This window comes from Haliotis rubra, unplaced genomic scaffold (assembly GCF_003918875.1).
Source record: "Haliotis rubra isolate DU_JTF1 unplaced genomic scaffold, ASM391887v1 Scf123, whole genome shotgun sequence".
In the NCBI taxonomy this organism is placed as follows: Eukaryota; Metazoa; Mollusca; class Gastropoda; order Lepetellida; family Haliotidae; genus Haliotis; species Haliotis rubra.
In genome coordinates this window covers 350491-375518 of record NW_025765148.1, presented here as the reverse complement: position 1 = coordinate 375518, position 25028 = coordinate 350491, and the positions used below count along the sequence as shown (strand labels likewise).

The following is a 25028-nucleotide window of genomic DNA, read 5'->3' as shown; positions in this document are numbered from 1 at the left end:
GTAATATGGGAAATGCCTATACCTTCTTGATATCTCACGTCTTACTCCTTCCATTGCTAGGGCAGATTTACTACCACTTTGCCTAAAGTCCCCATGAACGCATAGAAAATTGCACATTCTAGCAAATTACACACCCTATGTAAATATACTTATGTATGCAAATTTGCACATGTGTATATTTTCGTAGTATAAACAGGCCTTAAATTTTAGGAGTGACTATTGAGGGGGAAACAACTATTGCGATAGCGATAGTCTATTACAACAACATACTATTGCGACCAACTATCGCAATACTATTGCAATATTTGTTCTCTCCTTAAAATGCTCATTTCCCAAATGAATGTATAGTTTATATGAAATAAAAACAAGCTGAAGTAGTTTCAGTCTATTTTAATAACTCACAAGACGCTTGAAACCCAGATAAAGTAAACAGTTAAAACATAAATTCAATGAAGCTGCAAGTCTGCACCCAAACATCCTGTTTTTGCGCTGCGCATTTATCAACGGCAGTCAATTACTACACTATCGATAGTCACACATATTATCGATACTTCGATAGTTTTTCGCTTCTTCCATCGATTAATTGGTATCGGAGAGTCAAAACTTTTAATCCATGGATGATAGTTCGCTGCATCTTCACAGCCCTACTAAGTGTAGCGCAGCGCAACTAAGCGGCGAACCAGGAGACGTGACTGGGAACATTGTGTGTTCTTGGCTGCTGCAGTAGCGGGTCAATTTAAACAAGTTATGTAGGGGAAAATATACATTCTCAGGTGTATTATTTCTCAACCTTTCTGTTTATTGCCACGTCCAGCAACATTCCATTGAGCGGCATGGGTTGCTGAAGAAGGCTATCCTCCTTACCTTCCTTTCGAACATACCTGACTCAATAGGTAAAATATATTATATTTATACTTCAAAGATTAACGTGAAACACTAACACCCTCATTGTATCATCGTTTAAAGGATCGGAATACATAGTTTATATAATATAGAGTCAAAACTTCAGACTTCAGCCAAACCTACTGACGACAGATGGGCCAGATTCGTCATAGTCCTTCTTGGTAATACACAGCTCGTTGAAAGTTGGTAGAGACGCCATCTGGGATCCTCCATGCCAGGCAGAGAGAATTCTGTCAGGCGGAGCAATCACCTTGACCTCCACGTCAGGCCCAGCAAGAGCAGATACCTCCTTCCTGATTCTGGCTTCCATTCCAGGGAACATGGTGTTTCCACCTGCCAACAGGATGTTCTGGTATAACTCTTGGCGGGAGTTGGTATCACACCCCATAATTGAGGCGTTGATCATTCGATGGATCCCAGGCTCATTGACATGTACTACGGACGGTTGGAATAGACCCTCCGGACCTCTAAACCTCTCGCTGTTAACAGTGATGTCGCTACCGTCGGCAAACTCATATGTCATCTCCAAAGATTTAGAAGATGCTGCCGTTATCATTTCCTCATCAAAGTCAGCAGCAACATAACAAACGGCTTTTTTCATTTCCTCGATGACTTCCAGATCAGTATTGAGCGTCGTAGACAAGAATTCTAAGACACAATTTCCAGCTAAGAAAGACCTCCTGACGGCTTCATGTACTACTGTGTTGCCCTGGATTGGGGTGATTGTTGTTAATTCAGCGCCAGATCCCACAACAATCCCCGATGTCAGCCCGGATGCCGCCAGCGAGAGAGACGCCGTGTCAGCAATATACATTGCAGGAGCTTTGAAGGTCTCAAACAGGATCTGAGCCATCCGTTCTTGGGTGTCTTTGCTGGTGATAGGAGGTTTTGTAATAAGGATAGGATGGTCCTCCGGAGAAGCTTCGAGCCTGCTGTAGGCGTGTTGCCACACCTTCTCTATGTCCTCCCATCCTGTAATGCTCCCGTGATTTACAGGAAATCTGAGATTGAGAAGAGACCTCTTTTGGATGGCCTCCGTGCCATAATAGATCTTCCCACCGTTGAACGAACCCTAAAAAGAAACACAAGAATGTAAAATTAGTGGTGTAAGATCTAATGACACAGTTTGGTATAGGATACATTCGCTGACCAAAGGATCTCTTAATGCGATTAATGACCTGACTCAGACAATGCCAAACAGTAGAGTTGTTGCTTCTCGGTACCTGGACTGTCAGCACGTTAAGATCTGTGGAATTCGGTTTGAACGAAACTATGTGACACAATAGAGATAATACCATTATATTGTCACCAGTGTTTCAACACTGACAACGCCAAACCTTGTCATTTCCCCTTCTATGGATTTTCAGCACACTGCCCCCTCAAGAGAAATGTCAAATGTGCAGAAAGGATGAACTATCTGTGATATGTTCAAGCAGCTGAAACGTAACCTTGGTTTGTACCACATTTGCAAAGTTTGGATCACTCCCACGGTAAAAGCGGCCTGCATTTTCGGAATGTTGAAAAAAGATGATTACTCGGGCATATTCACCTTACTATACTGCTTTTGGACATTTCCAGACAGTAAGTTTTTAGCAGAGGCAAGAATCACGGATCGGTCTCCGTATTAGAGAACCCGAATTGGCGACATGAGTCACCCCTCCCCCATCGGTCAAGAATCCGAAGGGGGGAGACATAACCCTGGCGAAAGACACAAACTGACCACAGGGACCAACACCAAACATGGAATGGGGGAAAAGCCGGGAACGGGCAAGGAATGTCAGCTATGTCAATTAATGGATGGTATAAATGATTGTGAACCAGCAGTGCTAGGCAGTTCGGACTGAAACTCAGAGTTCAGAGCCACCCCTTGTAACTAGACCAGAATAAATCGTGTGGACCCCAAGACGGACTTGTGTGCTGATTAGAGTCATATCCCCCAGAGCATCAACCTACTGAGGCGGAGCCACGATCCAAGTACCTCTCAAGCTACAAGAACTGAGGTTAGTTTGACTTTTTTCCTACATTCACTTCGTCTGGGGTCCACACCAGCAACGATTCTATTCTGGCTCTGTATTAAAACTCTCAAACACTTAATAACTGGTATCAACTCTATAACCACAGTCTTGTCAGTGCTTGCAAATCCAAGGGCTGTCAAAGCACTTTACGTGAGATCTTTCTAATGAACGTTCAGCTGAGCAATAGCCCCATCAGGACACTGAGCTCACCATCTCTAAACAGCGTGTTTCAGCAGTGTCAAAATTCATTGTTACAAGCTGTGCCTGCCACTAAACATATCGACGACCAAGATCTAGGTTCCCTGCTCCCATCCAACTGGAACCATTGCTCCTAACGACGTCAGGAACCATCACTACCTCGACGACACCCACCTAGATTCCACAGTTCCAGCCTCGTGTTACCAACACCTGTGTCCCTACACCAACAACGCAAGACCACCCAAGCCTGCTACAGGACATAGTGCCAAGTGACAATTGTGAAAGGACTGTGCTACACCACTCTCCACGTTGGTGAGCATTTGTTTTGTTATTGGTGATTTTGTGCATGGTAAATTGATTCCAACTGTTGTCACATTTCTCCCACCATCCATTACAAAATGTCTTTCTATAACCTCAAGCCCGTAAATGCCGAAGATCGTCTACCACTGCTTAGTCCGGAAATAGCATATCAGAGTACTCCCGCTACCACTCCCCACCAGCCTATCACTCCTATAAATCCTTCGTCCCCCTCCCGCGACCCCTTTTCACATAATTTGGTCACATTCGATGAAACTGGGCCGGACACACCTTTATCTTCCCACGCCATTAGCAAAGCTCCCAAGGCCTCACCGCTAATTACAGATTCCTTAGTACCAACTTTCAATGTAGGGCCCAATATCTCCATTGTTACAAATGCAACAAGCAAGGCCATCTTATCCGTATGTGCCCTAGTCAGACACAATATAGACAATGATGCCAGATGAATGCTGTGCCAGAGACACAGCAGAAACCTCCTACTCCTCTTATATCCAAAACTCTTAATAACATTAATCTAGCACACAGCACAGTGGCAGTTACCATCAGTAACACCCCATTTAAGGCCCTTGTAGATACTGGTGCAAGCGCAAGTTGTATTGGCCTTTCCCACTTCAACAACCTTAGGGGGTCTGATAAATTCCCCCTTACGCCCAGTGGTTCTGCCCAATTAGCTGGTCCAGATGGCAGAACGCCTAATGTGCCCGGGTCAGCCGACTTAGTCGTGCACATTGCCAATCTTAAACTATCCCATAAGTTCTATGTAGTAGAAGATCTACAACAGGACATCTTGCTTGGCCTTGACTTCCTCCAACAACATTCAGCTTCAGTTGACTATAACAGACTCTGTCTTTACCACGGTTTAGCCGAAGCCCCATTCCTTAGCCCACCAGCAGATCATATCTTAGCCAGATGCCCCACACATGTCTGTATTCCTCCTCGATCAGAGCTGTATTTGCAATTAGACATCCCAATTAACACCACGACAGGCTCCCCTGGTATGCTGCAGCCACTCTGTACTTTGCCCCAAACTCATCAGGTCATAGGTATACATTGTGTAGTGAGATGTGTCGACTCTCAGGTTCCTTATAGGTTACTCAACCCAACCAACTCTACAATTACCTTGCCAGTAAACACACCTGTTGCTATGTTTGAGTCACTTGAGCCGAACTTTGACTTGGGTCCACTTAGAGATACCTCATCTGAACAGTTAAAGACAATCAATCTGTATCTTTGACTGACAGCCAAACTACTACTGACTTGACGCAGCAAGCATTAGAACTAGACATTGACCTTTCCTCAGCTGATATATCCCCCGAACAGAAACAGACTTTGTTATCCTTCATTGGCCGAGACCGTGACCGTTTCGCTAAGGACACCAGTGAACTAGGCAGGACTCACATGTTCTCTCATTCTATCGACACTGGGGATAGCCATCCTGTTCGTAAACGCCCCTACCCAGTACATCTCACACATAGACAGGCAATGGACACACACATCAAGAGCATGTTAGACAATGACATAATTGAGCCTTCCTTTTCCCCATGGTCTGCCCCTGTCCTATTAGTTAGAAAGAAATCTTTTGCTTTTGCATCGACTTCCGAGAATTGAACAAATTATCTCGGGTGCAGCACTATCAAATAGGGAATATTGATGAATCATTAATGTCACTGGGAAATAGTCATCCTCAGATTTTCTCATCGCTTGACATGATGAGCGGGTATCATCAGATTCCCATGTCCCCGGACAGCCGGGAGAAAACTGCCTTTATTGCCCCTGGTCACGGACAGTTTCATTTCAAAGTCATGCCCTTTGGACTGGTCAATGCACCATGTTGTTTTCCCTTCATTATGTCCTCCATATTCTCAGGAATGTCCTACAAATATGTCTTAACATATTTGGACGACCTGTTGATTCACAGCGCGTCCTTTGATGAACACCTTCAACATCTAGAAGCAGTTTTCAACAAATTTCGGGAGGCTGGGCTAAAACACGTCTGAAAAAGCATTCCTGGAGTTAAAACAAACCCTTATCTCTTCCCCAGTACTGGTGTACCCTGACTTCAATAAGCCCTTCATCCTAGCATGCGATGCTGTGACAGCAGCATAGGCTGGGTACTATCCCAGATCGACGATAGCCAACAGGAACACCCTGTAGCTTTCGGTGGCAAAAGCCTCAATAATGCACAGAAACTGTACCCTGTCACTGAAAAGGAGTGCCTGGCTATTGTTGAGTTACTCTTCAAGAGGTCAAGTGGTATGAAGGATTTTTCTCCAAATTTTTACTAATAGTGGGACGAGAAAACCAGCTAGCGTCAATAGTTCATTCTCAGTCTCAGTCTCTGATGGCAGGTATTCTCCAACCGTTAAGGCGTCGCTTGTCCCCTACCGTCGTACCTTTACATACCTTATCCACAACTATTTCCTCCATTCAAGAAAAAGTGGCCTAAAACTACCCTGCATTTAAACTCCGATACACCGATGCCACCATGTATTACACAGATGTCGACGTCCACATGGCCCGCCATAACGACATGCTATTTGTGACCCTACCTGTGCCTTTAGTGTCAGACAGTACTGTACTGCGCGTTTACACGACATCGACGTTCTCACTTCCAGCTTACGTGGCATCCCCTCACGCTACTATAGTCCGTGATGTGGCTCCATACATTGCCATCTCCAGGGAAAGTGAGACATATGTAGAACCAGTGGCGGATCCAGAGGGTGGGGGTTGGGGTTCAGGGGGTTCGACCCTTTTGAAAATGACTTAAGACCACATTGAAAAAAAAAATTTGCGTTGGCAAAGGGGGTTCAGAGGGTTTTAACCTCCTGAAACAAACAAAGCAACCCCCAACCCCACCCCACCCTTTTCAAAATTCCTGGATCCGCCCATGTGTAGAACTTCAGGTTGAACAATAGGAAGCGTGTAGTGGACAGTCACACATTCACTGTGATATACTGCCACCAGAATCCTCGTTCGCTTCACCGAGTTGTACACTCGCCCTATTCCTTAACGACATCGATTTGGTACATGGGTTATGTAACTTTCATTTTTTACCAAATGGCACTAAGCCAGACATTTTTTAACTTAGGTCGGGTAAAGTCGTTTTACAAAACGTACGTGATATCAAGTATAAATGTGGAGGAGAGGTTAAGACCCACAAGGGATGTAGTTTGTGTCTCGCCCCCATGTATTGTTCATGCTCACTACACGCAAGCAATAAAACTATTCCCCCCACGTCTTAAAGACTGCAGTATCCATAATAATGTCACCCAAGTAAACTTTGGGTTTTTACGCCAATTCTTCGATACAGATCAAATCCAAAACTCCATCCCCACATTGTTAGCTCAGGAACTGGTTCAATACAAAACGGCACCACTTCGTTTGGCAAATAGTACTTTCAACAACTTATCAAAACTGATAAACAACTAAGTGTCAATCTCAAACATGTGGTGGCACAAGCAAAGGCAGACCAAAATATCTATACTGATCCTTCCGACCCACTATTTCTAAATTGCTTGAGCGGAGAGTCCGATACATTTAGTTTGACCAACCCTGTCACGTATCTCAATATGGCAATGTGGGGAATATTGATTCTATTTGGATTTATACTATTTACTATGAAGAATTGGTCACCAACTATTAGCCCGAGGTATCACTGCGGTGACAGTATCAACCACGTCAGATATACTCGTCTGGACTCCCTCCACCCCTGCCAGCCCCACCCCCTCCATACAAGACCGTATTCAAGCTTATCTCAAATTAGAAATTGTTCTCCTCATACTGATGTTCCTTATTGTCCTATCGCTCAGTTTGTCTGTGTATAAACTTAAAACAAAGGTTGCGTCCATACTATATATCAGCTTTTCTTCAGGCACGGAGTCCGTTTGTGTAAAAGTGGCTGAGATTAATGCCCTACCCCCTGCTCTGTCCCTCTCACACCAGGACTATTCGCCTTCATCGTGGTCATTAATGACTCTTACAGGTTGTTCGCTGATCAACTCACGATTACTTAGCCAGGGAACAACTTATCAGTCGTTAATCGTGTCTCAACAACGCGTCTATCTCCCCCTCCCCATTTCACCATACCGAAACTAGCAGCCAGGAAACTCAAACGAATAATTAAGGCCAATTATATAACTAACTTGTACTTAGTCCATGCTAATGTCCATTACTCCGTCAGGGCACTCGACAGGACTACCCAACCAGACCCACCCCCCAGTTATCCATATCGACTGTACCCTTCTATCGACTGTCAGAGCTCCAGATAAGATTTAGCTCATGTGGGTACTGTACCCACTGTATTTTTTGGAGTGGGTATTATGAATGTTGAGTGGGTATTTCATTTTCCGTTACCCACTGCTTTCAAATATGTGCGTATTTCAGTCATATTACTCACCTTTGTAAGTATTATGTCATTGAGAAAGTTTACTAAGCAGGTATGTTCTGCCGTATGTCATACCTAATCAAAACCAAGTTTAATATGATGGAAATGATTTCATAAAAAATCACTCATCCTATACTGACAGTACAACACTTGTCCTACACTAACAGTACAACTTGATAGCAATCGATGTCTTTTTCATTACGCAAGCGATTTTTATAAACATATTCCGTACGCATTTGTTTTAAACTTTTTGCGTATCTAACATTTTAAATGCGTAATTTATACGCAACAATTATTTTTCAATGCGTAATTGGAAATTTTCTATTCGTATTTTACCCGGATACGCAGCTTATCTGGTCCTCTGGACTGTACCCTTCTATCGACTCTTAACGGTTGTCACTACACACTATAGCAGTGGTATGCGTGGATGGCACTAACAGGTACGGGAAATATTGCTCATAATCTTCTGTATCGTATCAACGTGCCAATGGCTACATCCATTGTTTGTTGTTGGTTTGGGTTTTTTTGGTTTTCATTTATAATAAGGTAGTCAACATCATGTTGACAATATTGTCCATTATAAATTAGTCATTTGTACTTTGTGTAACCTTTGTATATAATCAATACTGTCATAAATGAGTCATTTGTACTTTGCGTAACTGTGGTATATAATCAATACTGTCATAAATGAGTCATTTGTACTTGGTGTAACCGTGGTATATAATCAATACTGTCAGTATGAAATACCAACATATTTGTATACACTATTTCACATAGCTGACAGGCCTGCCGTATCACACCTGCCTTTCCATCCGGACGCGTGGACGCGTCCTTAAATATTGGGGTGGGGGTGGGGTGGGGTGGGTAAGCGTATATCAGAGGCAAGAATCACGGATGATCGGTCTCCGTATTAGGGAGCCGGAATTGGCGACATCAGTCACCCCTCCCCCATCGGTCAAGAATCCGATGGGGGAGACATAACCCTGGCGAAAGACACAGGGGCGTGTCACGCTTATAAACAGCGTTAGAAAGACATATAGGTATATAGACCCTTTCCTAGTTCTATATAAAAGGATATAGTACTAGGGTATGGTCTATATACCTATATGTCTTGTGGCGAAAAACACAAACTGACAACAGGGACCTACACCAAACATGGAATCGGGGAAAAGCCGGATACGGGCAAGGAATGTCAGCTATGTCAATTAATGGATGGTATAAATGATTGTGAACCAGCAGTGCTGGGCAGTTCGGACTGAAACTCAGAGTTCAGAGCCACCCCTTGTAACTAGATCAGAATAAATCGTGTGGACCCCAAGATGGACTTGTATGCTGATTAGAGTCATATCCCCCAGAGCATCAACCTACTGAGGCGGATAATATATCCCCCAGAGCATCAACCTCCTGAGGCAGATAATATATCCCCCAGAGCATCAACCTACTGAGGCGGATACTTTGGTCAAATAGAAGCGACAAAACCCTTTCCACCTCCATAAGCAATCTCTACTCAAACAGGAGTCGATCTGTGCAGAAAGGGCATGTACCTTAACCATTGTAAAAACGGTTGACACAAAAGACTAGAATAATAAAAGTATTAAAGCTTGTATGATATATTTTGTAAAATAACCTTTGAAGAACGAAAATACAAAACACATGCAGTTACTAACACGTAATAATTGTAGTGTGGTTGGTATTGTTCACCTGTGACTGTGTAGGAAGATTCTTACCGAGTATCTTGCACTTCCAACAACAGAACGGATGTCCAACTGCGGGATACTCTCCCCAGCGAAGCCAGCCCTGAAGTTCTGGGATCCATTATGGAAGACCAGAGGAGCGCCTGACATGATTCAGCGTACAGCAGGAACAGCACAGAGAGAAGCGTTCGTTATCAGTCGGATGCCACCAGCAACTGCAGCAACTACAGCAACGTGTGCCTGTATTCATGAGCAGAACTACAACCTCTCAACCATGGTAATGATTCATACAAAAACGTGACTGTGTGTTAACGTTGTTCAATAATACAGACAATATAGAATATAAATGTGTGTAAGTGAAGTATAATGAACTGAACCTGGACCTGTATTTTGTGACACAGTAGCTAATTTCCACACCCCAAAGTGAGAAGCGTTGTGTACGAAATCGAATCTGGACCTGACAATCCGGTGATTAAACTCAATAGGATCGATCTACGCCAGTGATCACACGATCCCATCTGTCGGTTCTAATGACCAACACGGGTTGCTGAAGACAGGCTCTAAACGTGATACAGATAGACCGGATTGGTTTATCACACAGATGACATAGATGAGACGTGCAGGATAAGCGTGTTGTCCTGAACACCCTGAACGTCTAAACGTCGAACCACACAACTTGCAAACGGCAAAAGAAAGGGTGCCGTTAGGTTGTCGCGATAGAACTGACGGTGATCCTTCCTTGCTAATATTATGTTTAAGAGACGATGAGGTAGCCTAAAAGGTAAAGTGTTCACTCGGCACGCCAAAGACCCAGGTTTGATTCCTCACATGGATACAATGAATGAAGCTTACTTAATACCACTTTTTCAAAAGAATCATTCAAAAAACAAGAGGCCTTCAAAAGATATGACTTGTCAAGTTGAACATGGACCTCTTCGATCACGCTTGGGATTTTCATGAAAAGGCATGTACAATGTGAATGCCACCCCCACCCACAACTCCCCTCCCCCACCCACACACACACCCCACCACACCCCAAAATTTATGTAGACCCCCCTTGCATGTCATGTACAAAATCAATAAATATCGTATATCGTTCGGTTTCAGTACGAATCGGAGCAACGGCGCATCTGAATGTAGCAAGGGAGCTTCTATATCTCCTTGTTTTAAGATTTTTTAGTTTTCTGAATAACCTCCATCGCTTAGCAACCACCTATTGCTCCCTTCACCACTGATACCAGCAGATTCACGAGACTACTACAAGTGTTGCATGTTTGATGATCGACACAGAACTGTTCAACGCGAGAGTCCAATGTCTTGTCACTGGTTTCCTGGATTGCCATACACGACACAGCCCTACTTGATGATCCAAGGGGAAATATCGTCTATGTTCTAGAACGGGATTGTCCGCACTTTTCCAACGATACAATTTAACACCACAATGAAAGCAATGTATCCAGTCGTAGTTCCGGTGTAGAAGAATCCACACATTGCCAGATACCCATTTTCTATCAACCTTTTACCTGTTACGGTTAAGACACGTATTTTCCTAAAACTTTAGTTTTCAAATGCATTTTCCCGTTAAATTTCTAGCTTTTATTCACCTTTTCAATAACCGTATAAAGGGAGATAACAGCCTCAGGGCATGCCATTCAGGCCATGTGTTTTCGTTGACACCAACATTTCAACCCTAAGAATGTCCAAAGTAGTGGTTAGCATAATTATTGTTTTTTTCATATTTCATGAATTGTAATTTGTTAAAGTAAAGTTAATCTATCTTTTCATGTAAGTCAGGATACTTTTTGTGCAGGAAGTTTCTTTATTTTGTTATTTTGAGGCAAGTGGTAAGTTTGTCAACATTATGTAAATACATATTTTCTTGGCATGAGGTTATCATTTTCTCAGTCCGTTTGTAGCAATTTTCATGCTTATTTTCCCTGTATTTCTAATGTTTGGAGGAGCATATTTCAATATTTGTGTAGGCCAGGTGCTTTTGCCTTTTGAGTGAGTTGTGTAAACCGCTCATAAAATAGATCTGCACGTTTGGCAGTGCAACCATTTGGTCATTTTATGCAAGTTAAATTCTGTTAGTTAACTTATTTAGTTTTTCTATTATTTTCAGTTAATCTACTGTAAAAGGCAATATGAATAAGAATTTGAATAAGAATATTGGAACATGAAATAAGGTAGTATTAGAATCGGAGATGGAATATGGATTATTGAATGAGAAGCAATAGCAACTATCTTCTGATTAGGAGAAATTAGAACTGGAACAAGAGGGAGTGAGTGAGTTTAGTTTTACGCCGCACTCAGTAATATTCCAGCTATATGGCGGCGGTCTGTAAATAATCGAGTCTGGACCAGACAATCCAGTGATCAACGGCATGAGCATCGATCTGCGCAACTGAGAACCGATGACATGTGTCAACCCAGTCAGTGGACCTGTATTTTGTGACACAGTAGCTAATTTCCACACCGCAAAGTGAGAAGCGTTGTGTACGAAATCGAATCTGGACCTGACAATCCGGTGATTAAACTCAATAGGATCGATCTAGGCCAGTGATCACACGATCCCATCTGTCATTTCTAATGACCAACACGGGTTGCTGAAGACAGGCTCTAAACGTGATAGAGATAGACCGGATTGGTTTATCACACAGATGACATAGATGAGACGTGCAGGACAAGCGTGTTGTCCTGAACACCCTGAACGTCTAAACGTCGAACCACACAACTTGCAAACGGCAAAAGAAAGGGTGCCGTTAGGCTGTCCCGATAGAACTGGCGGTGATCCTTCCTTGCTAACATTATATTTAAGAGACGATTAGGTGGCCTAAAAGGTAAAGTGTTCACTCGGCACGCCAAAGACCTAGGTTTGATTCCCCACATGGATACAATGAGTGAAGCTTACTTAATACCAAATTTTCAAAAGAATCATTCAAAAAACAAGAGTCCTTCAAAAGGTATGACTTATCAAGTTGAACATGGACCTCTTCGATCACGCTTGGGATTTTCATGAAAAGGCATGCACAATGTGAATGCCACCCACACACCCCAAAATGTATGTAGACCCCCCTTGCATGTCATGTACAAAATCAATAAATATCGTATATCGTTCGGTTTCAGTACGAATCGGAGCAACGGCGCATCTGAATGTAGCAAGGGAGCTTCTATAACTCCCTCTTTTAAGATTTTTTAGTTTTCTGAATAACCTCCATCGCTTAGCAACCACCTATTGCTCCCTTCACCACTGATACCAGCAGATACACAAGACTACAACAAGTGTTGCATGTTTGATGATATACACAGAACTGTTCAACGCGAGAGTCCAATGGTTTGTCACTGGTTTCCTGGATTGCCATACACGACACAGCCCTATTTGATTATCCAAGGGGAAATATCGTCTATGTTCTAGAACGGGATTGTCCGCACTGTTCCAACGATACAATTTAACACCACAATGAAAGCACTGTATCCAATCTTAGTTCCGGTGTAGAAGAATCCACACATTGCCAGATACCCATTTTCTATCAACGTTTTACCTGTTACGGTTAAGATACTTATTTTCCTAAAACTTTAGTTTTCAAATGCATTTTCCCGTTAAATTTCTAGTTTTTTTATTCACCCAAGTTTAAAGTTACTGTTTTCTTGCTAAAATTCCTATTGCCACTTTTTAATAACCGTATAATGGGAGATAACAGCCTCAGGGCATGCCATTTAGGCCATGTGTTTTCCCTAAGAATGTCCAAAGTAGTGGTTAGCATAATTATTGTATTTTTCATATTTCAGGAATTGTAAATTGTTAAAGTAAAGTTAATCTATCTTTTCATGTAAGTCAGGATACTTTTTGTGCAGGAAGTTTCTTTATTTTGTTATTTTTGAGGCAAGTGGTAAGTTTGTCAATATTATTTAAATACATATTTTCTTGGCATGAGGTTATCATTTTCTCAGTCCGTTTGTAGCAATTTTCATGCTTATTTTCCCTGTATTTCTAATGTTTGGAGGAGCATATTTCAATATTTGTGTAGGCCAGGTGCTTTTGCCTTTTGAGTGAGTTGTGTAAACCGCTCATAAAATAGATCTGCACGTTTGGCAGTGCAACCATTTGCTCATTTTATGCAAGTTAAATTCTGTTAGTTAACTTATTTAGTTTTTCTATTATTTTCAGTTAATCTACTGTAAAAGGCAATATGAATAAGAATTTGAATAAGAATTTTGGAACATGAAATAAGGTAGCATTAGAATTGGAGATGGAATATGGGTTATTGAATGAGAAGCAATAGCAACTATGTTCTGATTAGGAGAAATTAGAACTGGAACAAGAGGGAGTGAGTGAGTTTAGTTTTACGCCGCACTCAGCAATACTCCAGCTATATGGCGACGGTCTGTAAATAATCGAGTCTGGACCAGACAATCCAGTGATCAACAGCATGAGCATCGATATGCGCAATTGGGAACCGATGACATGTGCCAACCTAGTCATTGAGCCTGACCAGCCGATCCCGTTAGTCGCCTCTTACGACAAGCATAGTCACCTTTTGTGGCAAGCATGGGTTGCTGAAGACCTATTCTACCCCGGATCTTCACGAGTCACTGGAACAAGAACTCGGAATAGAATTTAAATAGAACTAGAACAACAATATGATTTGCATGGTGATGTATGGAAATATTGAGTGCAATTTTGTACTGAAGTTTGTAATGGAATTTATCTCTGAATACATTCTACTGGAACTTATTGAATTGGAACTCTGACTTTGAAAATACGAAATGGTCAAGAATATGGAAGAATAGATATGAATATTAGTTGGAAATTGAACTTTGTCTTATTTGCATGGAAATGGAATGGGAATGGTCTTTATTGAATGGGAAAGTGGAATGGACGTGTAGAAGAGATAGGATAAAATGATGGAACTAAACGCCATGTAGTTCGCAACATAACCTATCTTCTCGTGTATCCTAAACCTCAACTTCCTCTCCCATGAGAGTAATCGTTGTATGGAGTATCAACATCCGAGGTTACGGTTCGGTATTAGTTCAAATGTATTTCACTTTTAATGATCATAGGTAGTTAATATATTCATATTCACATTTGTCCGACAATGACGATATTGTGTAGACATAGAGTTAGTTTTTAAGCAGCGCCTCCTTGGGAAACCCATGCATAGTAAATAAATACTATACTATATAATATTCTGCATTTGATATCTTGAAGATAACAATATCTTCTCGATTACCAGATCACAGCTCAATTTTCGGAGCCGGAGCAAATGCCATATTAACAGCCTTAAAAGATATTCAAATACACCCTAAATACAAACAATATATAATCTATTCAGACTCTCTTTCGTGCCTTCAGGCTATTAAAAATCTTTCTTGCATCCACTTTTAATTGAAATTATTGAATCATATAATGATCTTGCTACTGGCAAATACGACATCGTCTTTTGGCAGCACTCAACAAATCTGTGACACCACCTCTTATCCCATACTCAGATTATAAAGCTACCATTAGATCTTATACAGGTGATCTGATGCAGAAGAAGTGGGACACCCAGGTAGGTATCAATAAATTACATGAAATAAAACCAACTATCGGTTATACCTTCTTGGGTTGTCAGTCCAGATTTGAGGAGGTCATTATGCGAAGATGTCGCATTGGCCATACAAGACAGTCTCACGAATACCTATTAAAAGGTGAGGCTCCTCCGTTTTGCATCCCTTGTGATGAAAGAATCACGTTCAAGCATGTCCTGTTTGACTGTGTTGATTTTTCCATCACAAGCCGCGTTCGAAATAGCTGCTGGCCCGCTTGTCAAATGCTAGTTGTTGAATGTGAATCTTGCCAGTAACATATTGTTAAAGCTATCCCGACTGGCTAGCTGAAAATCTCAGATAATTGGTTCTTTATTTAATGTAGATGAATATGATGAACTCAACTATTAAGGTGTTAAAAGTCCGTCCGCAAAAGTTTCTTGATATTGTTATCTCCTGGTCACACGAAGATCGTTTGATGAAATAATGTTGATAGCGTTGCAAAAAAGAGGCTAGGAACCATTATAATACAAATGTAACGTTTTACTTGATTGTGTTTGTTTGATTTATATTGTTTCCAAGGGGGGCAATCACTAACCATCTTCAATTACCAAACATCACACCAATTCTGACCGGTGTGCATTTTTATATTGATATCTTGCAGGGCCAGTGAAGTATGACGTGGGCTAGAAACAATTTGACTGAACTAACCCTCCTCGCCAGTGACCTTTCAAAATTAATTCATACACTGATCACAAGGGATAAGTATTTCAATGTCAAAACAATGAAGGTTGTTTTTAGTTTGAATTATCATTTAATTATTGCATTTTAAAAAGAAATAGAGTTATAAGATAAATTTGGTTAAAGTTGTAGAAATAAATAAATCTTTTATGATTGGTAGTTTAAAAAAAACAACTGATATTGTTAGTGGCTGTATCAACGAAGGGGGTTAAAGTACTGTGAAACTTTTGTCCTCCTGAGAGGGTACGTAATTAAAGTCAATTTAAACTTACTGCGATTTTTAACTGCAGTATATATGTTATTTTAATTTTATGGCTAGATTGTCAAAAATTGCTGACAGCTGAAGGGATGGTGTAAATCCACCTAGGGTCCAAGCAGGTAGCAAACGTACTGTAAGTCCCCATGGGCCCTAGTATGGTGATCTACCTTCAGTTGTTGGCGATCTATGCGATATTTGTTATATTATGCATTGTCCACATAGTGCTATTAGTTTTAACTTTACATGCTAGTTTTAATTCTAACTGTGATAGTCTGGTTGTTTTACTCTCCTTTGACGATAGGTGTTTTAATATATATATATATTGTTTATAAACGTCCAGTTTGGTCTCGTCACGGTATGGTCGAAAAATTGCTGATGAGACGTTAAATATTATCTCATTCACTCACTCTTGCTGATACATGTTCAATCCACTGTGTAACCTCGATGAAGTTTCGCATTGTTTTTGTCATTGAATAACACGCCCCATCCTGTTGCTACCGAGATCATATCGATTTCATAATTTTTATTGAGATACGAAGGTAAACGGAAATGATTATTGATACAATAAGTTAGAAAAGTTAAGAAAAACTATTCAACAAATTTAGACACTCAAATAAACAATAATCATAGCACTAAACTATGGTGGCGTTTAGTTAAAAACTATATGAACAAAACATCTGAAAGTAACTCCTTTCCTCCTATTACCACAATAACGAAGTCTATCAAGAACCAGAATCAGTACCAAACGTCTGAAATAATGACTTTGTTGACCAGGCAACAATAGCTGACCCTAATAAGGATCTTCCAATCAGTACCTTAAACAATAATAGTAAACATTTGACTGATTTATACCTTACAAAGCAGGATGCGGAAGATGTTGTATCGTCGGTAGACATTACCAAAGCGACGGGACCAGATGGTATTGGAAACCGTTTCTTACGTGTGATATCATCTTCCTTGTCACTAGCATTAGCTAACTAGTTTTTACTATGTCACTTTAAACAGCAGTTCACCAGATATATGGAAAGAATCATCTGTTATACCAATCCACAAGAAAGGAAACATTAACGACGACTCTAACTATAGACCAGTTGCCTTAACAGCTTGTTTATCCAAGGTCTTTGAAAAATGTATATTTAAATATGTCTTAAATTTCCTGAGAGAAAACAATTGTCTCTCAAATTTACAATGTGGATTCATGCCAGGAGATTCGACAGCTTGCCAACTCACGCATTTGTGTAATTTCATTGCTAAAGCTATAGATAACGGGAAGGTCAGAGCTGTATTCTTCGATATAGGCAGGGCTTTTGATAAATTTGGCACAAAGGAAATATCATAAACTAAATCATGTGGGATAGATGGGAAGTTATTGAAATAGTCTGAAAGTTATTTGCAAAATAGAGTAGTTATCCAAGGTTATAAATCAGAAGTAAAAGCGATAATAGCCGGAGTGCCCTGTGGATCAGTCCACAGACCTCTTATATTCTTAGTATACATAAACGACATAGATGATGGAATCGAAAGTAATAAACTTTCGCAGACGACACGTCACTCTATGTAATAATCGACGATCCCTATACGAGTGCAGTTACTCTTAACTCAGATTTAGACCGATTACCTAAATGGGTGGAAACCTCCCCTCTCGATGAATGGCACCCCTATAAATGAAGTGCAGATTCATAAACACTTAGGCATTTCTTTTCAGGAAAACCTCCTTTGGCATTCCCACATTAATGAAATGATACGGAAACTTAGCCCCATGATTAATTGCCTTTTAAATGGAGACTGTCACGCAAAAGTCTCGAAACAATGTAAAAAATATTTATTTTACCTTCATTTGATTATTGCTTGTCACTATAACACTTTCACTTAGATGCCTCACGCACAATAAGTGGTGCAGTCAAAGGTACGAGCCATGAAACACTGTATAATGAGACAAACCAGTCTTCCTTAACGCAACAAAGAGAAACTTCCAAATTAACATTATTTCATAAAATGGTAAACCATATGGTTCCTGACTATTTTTGTGATCTTGCTCCAGGGAATGTATCTGACAACTGTAACTACAATCTTAGGAATAATGGAAATTATTAGGCTATAAGATGCAAATCTACAAATTCTGCCAATTCGTTTTTGCCCAATACAAAAAGATTATAATGTGGAATAATCTTCCTACAAATGCGTCCTCTGTTGGACAGTTTAAAGAATCTCATCACACCACAAAATGATGCCAACACAACGTTCGATCTAACTTTTGGTAGTCGTTTCTGTCAAATAATACACTGTCGTCTTAGACTGGGACGCAGAACCTTAAACAGTGATAAATATAATCGTTTCCTTTCTGATATTGCTTCTGGTTCCTGCTGACATGATTATAAGGATGTATTCCACTATTTCACCATGTGTCCTGAATATAATAGCATTCGATTTGAATCATATTTCTATGTGAAAGGTTTCTCCCTGCGAGATGTGCTAAATTGTAATAACTCATTATAACTCAATAACTCTGACGAATATGGACGAATTCTACAGTCAGTCCAACAATTACATCAAAACGATTTGATTCATACAAGTTTTGTAGTTTCTGTTATTTTGTTATTACTGGCTTGTTTGCCAATCATTTTCTTTCGTGATTACAATATGTTTAAACCACAATGTGGAAATATACCAATCACGAATTAAACGCATCTGCCAAACACCATATAATTTTAGAGCCTCGCGCTGGTGACATTTCATGCCTGACTTACATTCATATCGTTCTTTCAACACATCTGCATCTGCGTATGTAAGTATGGGCAGGAGCTGCGTTCACGCTGAGTTACAAAGAATCCTGTTCGGCGGCACCTTCAAAGAGTGGACACTCGCTGCTCCTGGTGATGATGATTACCCCTTCCCTAATACAGTTTTGTTTCAGTCCTAATGAATGATAGTAACCCATAATCGGATTGGACGGAGTTAAACCGACATTCCTCAGTGTCTGTAACATCGGAATTTTCAGTAAATAACGCTTGTATACTGAACAGCAAAAGAAACGCAACTTTCGAAAATATATTATAAAGTGACGTAATTATCCCAGTTAAGATGATGTCATGCAATTTGACGTCCATTCGAAACATTCGCAGAAAAACATACCCACAGTGCAGCAAAACCATATATTTTAGCATGTTCATCGACGCTTCTGGATGGAAAGCATGCATTTCACTCTGAGGTATCCTTTAAAAAGGTTTGTGTCAAAACAATTTTCAGTATTGACGCTAGGAGGCGTACACGCCACACAAGCGATGCCTAGACTAACGACTAAGAAGAGGATAATGGCCATAGGAGTGAGTGAGTGAGTTATTATTTAACGTCGAATCGGCAATATTTCAGCCATATCGTGACGAAATGGCCATAGGAAAGTTGCACGGAGGTAGCTCTGCAACCGCTGTAGCTAGACAATTGGGCTGTCATCTTCCCACCAACACGACCTGCTCAACGTCATCAGCAAACCGGGTTAGCTGCTGATCGTCCCCGTACCGGACGGCCACGAGTGACAACTCATGCGCAAGATCGGTTCATCCGGGTCACTCATCTAAGCAACTCAAGCAGCAATAGTAACAGCATTCTTCATGGGTCAAGCGGAGCAGTGTCCAGCAATACGATTAGGCGTCGTCTTCGGGCTGCTGGAATCCACTGCCGACGGTCATATGTCGGGCCAATTCTGACACGTCAACAACGCCAGCGATGTTCCAGCCTTCATACAGCAAGGGTGTCGATAGATTATCAGGGTTAGAACATTAACGTTTTTCCATGGCCGTCTTTTTCCCCGGATATGGCTCCCATTGAACATTCTGGGACGACATTGGGCGTAGGATTGCTGCAGGTAGACAGCCGCGCACACTTGCACAGTTTGAACAGAGATTGGTGTTTGAGTGGAACCAATTGCTTCAAGAATTCTTTCAGGCTAGTCAACTCAATGAGGTGACGTAGCACGACCTGTGTGCAAGCTCAAGGTGGCTATAGAGACTGTCACTTTTCGCGTTCAGGGTTATCTCCATTTGACGGACTGTGGTCAATTTGAACGTACAGTGAAACCTGTCTAATCCGGCACCCACGGGACCGAAAAAAAATGCCGGTTTAGACAGGGTGCCGGATTAGACAGTGACGATCATTTTCCGTTGTAAAATGGCGGGACCAAAATGTTATGCCGGCTTTGCAATTCAATGTCAACAGCAACTTTCAGCTCATAAATTGACAGCGTTTTCTATAGAATAAATGATTGGATATAATTTTGGTTGTCTTCTATTTGAGAACTTGGCAAAAAAACACAGACTTATATATATGAATATATATATATTCAGGTATATGGTGACTCGTCTCATCCCATTCAGGCAACCTGGTCGCTTTCTGTCAAAAATAGCACTCTGTATTTCGGCCACAACAACAATCCCGAACAATGTGAAGCTTGAAAAGTTTAAACGTCTGCTGAATTCATGCAAATGCATTTCATGCATAGAATGTTTTTTAACGTAGTCATTTCAGACATGTGAAAATTCTTGTGACAACAGATATTTAGCTGGAACACAAAGCCGTGCCCACCTATTCCTGTACCACATACATTCTGCATGGAACTATGGCATGGGTAAAGTATCAAACGATTCATTGTTTAGAAAAAGTATTTTGGTCATTTCAAAAGAAACATTTCAATTATTTGTTAGGTTATAACTTTCTTGGCGGATAGAAGGGGAAGCACTGCAGTATGTCTATCAAAGGCATGAACAGCGGGGTTGTCCTTGTCTTGCCACATGTCTCTTCCCTTCAGATGACGGAAACACTGACGTCACTGCATGCTGTCTGCTGCTGTCTCGAAGTCCGTGAACACTGTTGTCGGCGACAAAGGAACAGGTGAACAGGTACTGAGTGCGGAGAACAGATGTTCATAGGTTGTCTGCTTCTTGTCGGGTCGAAGGGCGTGTGCTAGAGGGAACATCTCTCGGTCGACCTGGGCTTGCACTGTGTAGATCTGCTTGAAGAGCTTGGGTCAGGACTTGAACGTTCCATCACAGAACCAGAACAGTAGCAGGGCATCCCAAACCATGGTGCCCACAACGCAAGTCATAATAATAAGTATAGCGCCCTATATCCAATCACCAAGTGGTTACTCATTGCGCTGACATATATACATATTTACAACAGGAGTTCAATTAGATGTCAGAGTGCCTCTTAAACAGGAATGTTTTTAAGTTAGACTCGCAGCTGGCTATTGAGGGGGATTCTTTGAGAGGCACATGCAGATTGTTCCAGAAGATAGTTTACAAACAAGGAAGTCCGTAGACAGTTTCATTCCTCCATCTGGCTTTCACACTCAACAAGTAGTTGTTTGTGAACAAGATACTGACCGCCTCTGTCGTTGCCTCCGAACCTGATCTCTACACATTCATTCGCCATTTAGATGAAGTTATTTGGCTAAAGTTTGCCATATATACTGGTAATACCTTCTCAGTGATAAATCTAATTCTAACCATGTCAATGTATCTCACTTTAACACATATATGAAAAATGTAAAGACATTCAAATAATACCATATCATTGTATCTCACACATTTCAATATATAAATGGACAATGAATTCAGATTATAACTCAAATTTATTGTAGATCTTAAATTGTTAATTTGTCTCTAATATGTGTCCAAAGTATGTTGGATGCATTTATATCTGAAAGGAAAAGACAAAGTGTGTTTTCATGTTGTTCAGAATATGCGCTAATAGCCTGCAATGAATTCATTCAACTATACTATATGTATATTAACTTAAAACTGTGAAACTGTGGAAGGCTGTTAATGGTGTCATTCCCGTGGTGCCAATGACGAGGCACATCTACTGTTATAATTATCGTCATATCAGGTAGCGTCTTGGAGGAAATCAATCATGAAACACAAGGAGGATGTCAGTCATTTTGTGACGAAACAAGTGAAGGATTCAAACATACTCAGCATCATTTATTGCCCATGTTGATTGAACACAATTGACAGCTTTTGTACCAAGCAGCATCTTTTAGTGAGAGGAAGTGGCTACAACCAATATATACACAGATGGTATTAGATTAATGATGATTACCTGCCATGATGATAATACCCATGCCGTGACATATTTGGAACTGACAGTCTTGGATTACTGACCGATACAGGGAACACTGACACTTGCTGTAGTTGATTCCATTCGTGGTGAAACTTGGATGCGAGAAGAAATAACTTCATATGACACTGTTTACTAATGAAATGAATATAATGATATTAATAGTCCAGTATGTCACTTTATGTCAGGTAAAGTAACATAATACAGTGTTAAATAATACTGAATGCCAGTAGGCATCCTACAGAGTCCAACAAGGAGATTGACTGATGTACATCTGGGCATCAAGATGGGAGGCGGTCATTCAGCAAAGAGACTTTTGAAGAAATCTTGGAAAACATAAAGATAAACAGACACAAAGAATGTGTATCGAAAGATATTTGGTTCGCAAAGTGATGTCGTTGAGTCATGTGGCAGAAGAGAACAAAATAAAAACAGAATGATTTGGTGTTGATATTATTTAAAGGTGCTGACTTCGGATTTTGTCATTGGTGTTATAGGTGCGAAGCGAGAACATTTTTTAGTTGAACAATTAGTTTCAAAGTTTATAAATTATGCGTCAGTGCTATTCACGTGCCGGCTAAACTTTCATCATCGGAAAACGCATGGGGCCAGGAATAGTACCCGGAGCTTTGCAAATTCAAGATGGGAACTTAAAACAGCTGCCGTGATGAGCCGCTCGCCAAAGTTGAGGATCTGCTTTCGGGGTTCGATCACACCATGCAACATTAAAAGCTGTTCCGCCACAGGAAGACGACATACGAAAATAACATCTGCATTGCAAATAACTCTACCTTTCTGTTTGTTGCCACGTTCAGCAATATTCCATCGATATACCGCCGTGATGTTGCTGGAATATTGCTTAAAGTGGCGTAAAACTAAACTCAGTCAGTCCATCGATATGACGGCGGTCATTAAGACAAATATCGAGCCTGGACCAGCCGTTCTGGTAGCAAACATTTCGAACATCGATAATTTGTAATTTGAATACGAGGTCATGTATCACCCAAATCAGCGAACATCCGGACCTCGAGCGGCATGGGTTGCTGAAGACTAATGTCAGCCTGAATCTCCACAGCGGCTATCCTCTTTACCTTCCTGTCAAACATACCTGACTCAATAGGTTAAATATATTTTTAATTATAGCTCAAAGATTAACGTGAAACACTAACATCCTCATTGTAACATCGTTTACAGGATCGGGATACACAGTTTATATGATATGGAGTGAGAAGGGAAGACTTCAGCCAAACCTATTGACGACAGGTGGGCCAGATTCTTCATAGTCCTTCTTGGTGATACACAGCTCGTTGAAAGTTGGCAGAGACGCCATCTGGGATCCTCCATGCCAGGCAGAGCAATGACCTTGACCTCCACGTCAGGTCCAACAAGAGCAGATACTTCCTTCCTGATTCTGGCTTCCATTCCAGGGAACATGGTGTTTCCACCTGCCAACAGGATGTTCTGGTATAACTCTTGGCGGGAGTTGGTATCACACCCCATAATTGAGGCGTTGATCATTCGATGCATCCCAGGTTCCATAGCATGTACTACGGACGGTTGGAACAAACCCTCCGGCCCCCTGAACCTCTCGCTGTTGACAGTGATGTATCTACCGCCGGAAAAACTCAAACGTCATCTCCAAAGCTTTGGAATATGCTGCCGTTATCATTTCCTTATCAAAGTCAGCAGCAACATAGCAAACGGCTTTTTTCATTTTCTCGATCATTTCAAAAGAAGTATTGAGCGCCATGGACAAGAAATTGGACACACACCGTCCAGCTAAGGAAGACATCTTGACGGCTTCACGTACTGCTTTGTTGCCCTGGATTGGGGTGATTGTTGTTAATTCAGCGCCAGATCCAACAACAATCCCCGATGTCATCCCGGATGCCGCCAGTGAGAGAGACGCCGTGTCAGCAATATACATTGCAGGAGCTTTGAAGGTCTCAAACAGGATCTGAGCCATCCGTTCTTAGGTGTCTTTGCTGCTGATAGGAGGTTTTGTAATTAGGATAGGATGGTCTTCCAGAGAAGCTCCTAGCCTGTTGTAGGCGTGTTGCCACACCTTCTCTATGTCCTCCCATCCTGTAATGCTCCCGTAATTAACAGGAAATCTGAGATTGAGGGCAGGCTTCATTCGGATGGGCTCCATGCCAAAAAATTAGTTCCCACCGTTGGACGAACCCTGAAAAGAAACATAAAACAAATGTAGCAGTTGTGGTGTAAGATCTAATGACTGCACTGGTTGTACAGGATACACTCGCTGATCAAAGGATCTCTTGATGCCAGAATGTAAATCATTTAACATTCAGTGAACAAATATCATATTATCACAATGCATGTATGTTAAGTTGCTTCCTGGGCCTTGTTTTTCAATTTGAGCAAACATTCTGATCCATATGCACGAAGACATTCTAGTGATAGTGTGACGTACACGTTTTGAAAAAATTGACTGCAGTTCTTTTGCACACGCCGGACTTAAGAAACATTATATATTTGAAACATAAACATTCAGGGAATATTAACGCATCTTTCTTATTAAAAGTAATACAAAATATTTTTAAAGCTTACCTGATAGATTAATAGCCTTTGAAGAACTAAAATACGAAACACATGCAGTTACGAAGACGTAATAATTGAATTGTGGTTTGTATTGTTCACCTGTGGCTGTGTGGGAAGATTCTTACCGAGTATCTTGCACTCCCAACAACAGAACGGATGTCCAACTGCGGGATGCTCTCCCCAGCGAAGCCAGCCCTGAAGTTCTGGGATCCATTATCGAAGACCAGAGGAGCGCCTGACATGATTCAACGTACAGCAGGAACAGCACAGAGAGAAGCGTTCGTTATCAGTCGGATGCCACCAGCAAC

General features: G+C 41.2%; 1 protein-coding gene across 2 annotated transcripts; it reads right to left on the bottom strand.

Annotated features, from left to right (window-relative positions):
- Nucleotides 1–375: 375 nt before the first annotated feature.
- LOC124266059 (actin-like) lies at nt 376–25028 on the bottom strand. 2 transcript variants are annotated; one of them, XM_046700875.1, is made up of 2 exons: nt 24846–25028; nt 376–1975 (listed from the first exon to the last, which is right to left on the bottom strand). In XM_046700875.1, exons 1-2 carry the CDS (start codon nt 24960–24962, stop codon nt 1013–1015), a joined length of 1080 nt encoding a protein of 359 aa, XP_046556831.1. In that variant the 5' UTR covers nt 24963–25028; the 3' UTR covers nt 376–1012. The 2 variants fall into 2 exon arrangements, with proteins under 2 accessions (XP_046556831.1, XP_046556832.1); XM_046700876.1 differs by lacking the exon at nt 24846–25028 and adding an exon at nt 9546–9677.

What these genes read in the sequence shown, in the direction of transcription:
- LOC124266059 (XM_046700875.1), bottom strand. Translation starts at nt 24,962, where the DNA reads ATGTCAGGCGCTCCTCTGGTCTTCGATAATGGATCCCAGAACTTCAGG. An exon ending in TTGGGAGTGCAAGATACTCG is followed by an intron (nt 1,976 to 24,845) that starts GTAAGAATCTTC and finishes GTTTCTTTTTAG; the next exon opens with GGTTCGTTCAACGGTGGGAA.